The following is a 1,943-nucleotide window of genomic DNA, read 5'->3' as shown; positions in this document are numbered from 1 at the left end:
GCAACCCACCCACGGGTCCATTGGGCCGTGGATGTTTTTCCAACGTTCATTTTTTGGCAGCTCATGAATATTCATAGACATGAGCGGCCAAAGGACCGCGTGGACTATCTGACACAGTCAGCAATTCTGGAGGGGGTGGGGACGGGGTATTCGAGGTGGCACATTACGCCGGGAGTATTTTGAAAACTGCTTGCCTTGAGGTGCCAGTTCGAGGGGTCAAAGGGTGAGAAGCTCTCAACTGGCTTACATTTGCGGCCCTGCAAAAAACCCATTAAAGCGAAGAAAAAGCCCTCGAAAACGGCTTGGAACACTTTAATATTTATATTGTGTTCAGATCGTACTTAACGGGATTAGATTTTAGAGCGCCATAAAATTGTGTTCATTTTCACAGTTGCTAATTTGAATTTCTATCGGCTCTGGACAAGAAAATAATATATTTTTAAAGGGGTTCCTTTTGGAGAAAGTAATAATAATTAATATCATATGCGTTTTGAAAACTCCTTTAAAGTTGCCTAAAACTATGTAACAGCATATTTGGTAAGCGGAATTACTAATCAATCATTCCAATTAAGAAGTTCCCTTTGAAATTTATAGCCAAAAATATTTTTAAAGTAATTTTTGGATTCAAAAAAATGTTAATATTATTTATATGTTGCAATGAGTCAGGAGTTTATGGGTAATTTTGAAGTATAGGCCTACATTTGGTCCTCGGGCATTGGCTGTTTTGTAGACTGCTAATTTTTGGACTGACTTGCCACTGGGTCCTGTTTCTGATTTTCCACCTGGCTCTGATCCTGATCCTCTTCCTCATCCTTGATCTGCGCCTTGGTCATCGCAAACAGCTTGGTCCAGTGTCTGGCGATCTTGTCGTGCTCCTTGCGATTGGTCTTGTACTGATCTGCAATGCACATGACCAAAGGATCATCCGGATTGCACTCACTCATCAGCACGTAAATGGACAGCAGAACCTGATAGTTTACAAAATTACAAATATAAATGTAAAAAATTGATGAAAAAATTATTTTATAAAATAGTTTTAATACATTTACATAAATTATTTTATAAAATGCAGTAAGTAAATGGATAGCAAAACCCAGTGGTTTGAGAAATATACAAAGTACTTGAAGTTTGTTTGTTATTTTTTAAAAACAAGCATACCAAGAACTTATTAATATGGTGCCTTAAAACCATGTAGAATCACTATAACTTGTAGAACTAGATCGTTGCCTATAAAAACATTTAACATACTGATAAGGAATCGAACCCACCTTGGACACATTCATCACTGGCGACCATCGTTCCCCGAGGACGTCCAGGCAAATGGCGCCTCGGCTGTCCACGTTGCAATGGTAAATTCGGGTGGTGAACCGGATGCGAGGCGGCCGGAAGGGATAGCTGGCCGGAAATCGGATGTCCAGCCGGAAGTGACCGCCCTCGTAAACGGAGCCAGCCGGCCCGTTCACACCTGCCGTCCAGCGGAAGAGATCCTCGTTTTGCATTTCGGCGGTGCAATTCGGTGGCGGATGCTTTCGAATGTCCTGCAGTTCGCGCTTGATTCGCACCACACAACCACTGAGTGGTGCGGTGGTTTTCCCCGTTCGGCTGGTGCTGGGTGCATTCTCCTCCACGGAACTGGCCACACTGGGGATCGAGGGCACTTCGGTTACCAGGGCCTCGGGCTCCGCTTCCGTTTCCTGTTCGTGGCTGCCTTCCGCTTCCGGTTGACGGCCGGGCTGCTCGCTGGACATTCTGTCAGAAATTCGAGTCCTCAGTTTCTACTTCGCGCTATTCAGACCTGGAGTTCCGTTGAGAATTCCACTTGCAATATGGTTTTGCGTAATTTTGAATGTACGGGGCTGGCTCACATGTTTTTCGAAGGCTCGTTCCAGCCAACGCCAAAGGTCCTACTAATTTTTATCGTTCGATCTGTGAACTATATCCCA

The 1,943-nt window shown here is 44.2% G+C and overlaps 1 protein-coding gene across 1 annotated transcript; it reads right to left on the bottom strand.

Moving 5' to 3' along the window:
- Nucleotides 1-572: 572 nt before the first annotated feature.
- Nucleotides 573-1,943, bottom strand: LOC108005243 (uncharacterized). Its single transcript, XM_017068436.4, has 2 exons — nt 1,269-1,943; nt 573-968 (listed from the first exon to the last, which is right to left on the bottom strand). Exons 1-2 carry the CDS (start codon nt 1,746-1,748, stop codon nt 735-737), a joined length of 714 nt encoding a protein of 237 aa, XP_016923925.2. The 5' UTR covers nt 1,749-1,943; the 3' UTR covers nt 573-734.

Source organism: Drosophila suzukii, chromosome X (genome assembly GCF_043229965.1).
Source record: "Drosophila suzukii chromosome X, CBGP_Dsuzu_IsoJpt1.0, whole genome shotgun sequence".
NCBI classification, from domain to species: domain Eukaryota; kingdom Metazoa; phylum Arthropoda; class Insecta; order Diptera; family Drosophilidae; genus Drosophila; species Drosophila suzukii.
Note: the sequence above shows the minus strand (reverse complement) of the source record. Positions and strands in the feature narration are given on the sequence as shown.

What these genes read in the sequence shown, in the direction of transcription:
- LOC108005243 (XM_017068436.4), bottom strand. Translation starts at nt 1,748, where the DNA reads ATGTCCAGCGAGCAGCCCGGCCGTCAACCGGAAGCGGAAGGCAGCCAC. An exon ending in CAGTGATGAATGTGTCCAAG is followed by an intron (nt 969 to 1,268) that starts GTGGGTTCGATT and finishes GTAAACTATCAG; the next exon opens with GTTCTGCTGTCCATTTACGT.